The sequence below is a fragment of the Lactuca virosa genome, chromosome 5 (genome assembly GCF_052849685.1).
Source record: "Lactuca virosa cultivar CGN04683 chromosome 5, Lactuca_virosa_CGN04683_v6, whole genome shotgun sequence".
NCBI classification, from domain to species: Eukaryota; Viridiplantae; Streptophyta; class Magnoliopsida; order Asterales; family Asteraceae; genus Lactuca; species Lactuca virosa.
The window spans coordinates 364,206,022-364,208,393 of NC_136430.1; the positions used below are offsets into that span (position 1 = coordinate 364,206,022).

At 40.0% G+C, this 2,372-nt stretch overlaps 1 protein-coding gene and 1 non-coding gene across 2 annotated transcripts; one reads left to right on the plus strand and one right to left on the minus strand.

The window, feature by feature from the left end:
- Nucleotides 1-465: 465 nt before the first annotated feature.
- Nucleotides 466-572, minus strand: LOC145117900 (small nucleolar RNA R71). The gene has a single exon (XR_013712893.1). It is a non-coding gene; the product is annotated as a small nucleolar RNA R71 (small nucleolar RNA).
- Nucleotides 573-1,802: 1,230 nt separating this feature from the next.
- Nucleotides 1,803-2,156, plus strand: LOC145113556 (uncharacterized). The gene has a single exon (XM_079049626.1). It carries the CDS (start codon nt 1,803-1,805, stop codon nt 2,154-2,156), a length of 354 nt encoding a protein of 117 aa, XP_078905752.1.
- The last annotated feature ends 216 nt before the right edge of the window (nt 2,157-2,372 follow it).

Genomic DNA, 2,372 nt, shown 5'->3' on the forward strand with positions numbered 1-2,372 from the left:
ATCTTCACGAATCCGAATACGAGTCCGAACCCGAATTCGAATTCAAAACAAGTGAACCCAAAGATGAGCCAAAAGACGAAATGGCAAACATTGTCGACATGTCCATGGAGGCATAAGAGAGAAAGAATCCGAGAGGACACCGATCCTGGTCTCGTGCAACCTGCAATTCATGCCACCGCAACATTCGAGCTGAAGGGACACATTCTGTCCGAACTTAAAGAAGTTCCATTTTCCGGGAAAGATCATTAGGATGCTTACAAGCACCTTGATGAAGTCAATGACATTGTTGATTACTTTAACATCCCAAATGTTCCACGCACTACAATTTTACTTAGTATGCTACCTGTCACATTCAAGGGAGCTGCAAAAGATTGGTTGAAAGCACTTCCACCCGGTACAATTACTACTTGGGCGCAGATGCGTGAGCAATTTCTAGAACACTTTTTCCCACCTTCAAAAGTTGCTAAACTCAAGAAAGCAATAGTTAATTTCGAGCAACAACCGAGGGAGTCACTTTATGAGGCATGGGAACGTTACAAGGGATTGATAAGGAATTGCCCCCAAAATGATTTGAATGAGCAACAAGAAGTATCAATCTTCTATGATAGGTTAAACATGATGACAAGACAACTCATTGACTCTCAAGGACCGTTAACAAAGAAAAATCCAAGCATTCACGTGAATATCACAATCCCAGACATGATGGAGCAAAGGGAATTAGTAGTGGCACCTCTGAAGATATGGCTGTTGTTCTAGATATGCTAAACACTATGGACCGAAGGATGATAAAGATGGACCAATCCATCCATGCGATTCGAGTTGGCTGTGAAAGATGCAACGGTCCTCATTTGACCAAAGATTGCCATGTGGATGAGAACGAGAACAAAAAGGCTCAAGTATTCTATTCTAGTGGAGACAAATATGATGAAGATTGGAGAAAGCCAAAGAAAGGATTGTTTCCATATGATGAATACAAGAAGCAAAAAGAAGAAAAGTATAGGAAAACAGGTCGAGGCTTTTACCAAAACGAGCAACCACAACCTGAGAAGAAGGTTGACCTTGAGTCTATATTAGCTAGATTTATGGAGGCTTTTGAAAAACGCCATAATAAGACCGATGTGGCAACAAGATATCAAAGAATAATGATGAAAGACCAACAAACTATGATGAGTGACTAGCAAGCTTTATTAAGAAATCATCAAGCATCGATCCAAAACATTGAAGCCCAACTTGGTCAATTAACAACATTGGTTAACAAGCGGTTACCTCCACCAATTCCCGACAAGAAACCACCATCACATTTCATGGCCATCGATACTGAAGAAGACACTATTTCTGAGTTCTTAGAAGCCTTGGAAGAAGAGACAAAGCAGCCCGAATCACAACCAAAGCGGTAGAAAGTTGAAGAAAAAATTAAGGCTGAATCATCGAGACCAAGATGTGGCGATTTAACCTCCACGACGTGGTGTCGAGCTGAACAGAAAATTTCTGCGTGTGCTCAAGTTTTTCAACCTCCTTTACCATTTCCTTCTCGAGCCAGAGTTCACCCGTTGGAGCAAGAGCATATGAAGTTTATGAAGCAAGTTAAGGGTATTCCTATCAATACTCCTTTTATTAAGTCTTTGGCACAAGTACCTGAATATGCAGAGTTTCTTCAAGATTTAATTGACACTCACCAACAACTAGAGAAGACCTCCAAGGTTGTCCTTAGTGAGCAAAGCTCTAAGGTCATTATGGAAGGGATACCAAGGAAGATGGGAGATCCTGGACGCCTTACACTTCCATGTGAATTTGGAAATAACATGAAGACTTATGCTTTAGCCGATTTTGGGGCAAGCATAAATTTAATGCCTTACTCATTCTATCAAAAGCTAAATCTTCCGAATTTAAAGGGTACTAGAATGACGATTCACATGGCTAATCGTTCAGTGACTCGTCCTCGAGGCATAGTGAAAGATATATTGGTCAAAATTGGGAAATTTGTTTTTCCAATTGATTTTTCCGTATTAGATATGAAGGAAGATACCAATGTCCTAATAATTATTGGTCGCCCTTTACTCAATACTACTAAAGCCTTGGTTGACATTCGTGAGTCCAAACTTACGTTGAGAGTTGGAGATGAAGAAGTTACCTTTGGAGTGGAAGATGGATTTTAGAATAATAATGCTCAAGGTGAAGTCTTCAACATGGATGAAGAAAATGAACTTGAGGAATTGGAAAAGCTTATGGAAGAAGAAATTCATCAAGTGAAACGTACAAAGCCAAGAGCATCCATTCCAACAGTTTTTGAAGTAATTGCTTATAAAACTCCAACATATTTGGTGAGTAAAGAGAGTGAAGAAGCTTTAGTGTCCGGTGATGAGGAAGAGGTT

What these genes read in the sequence shown, in the direction of transcription:
- LOC145113556 (XM_079049626.1), top strand. Translation starts at nt 1,803, where the DNA reads ATGAAGACTTATGCTTTAGCCGATTTTGGGGCAAGCATAAATTTAATG.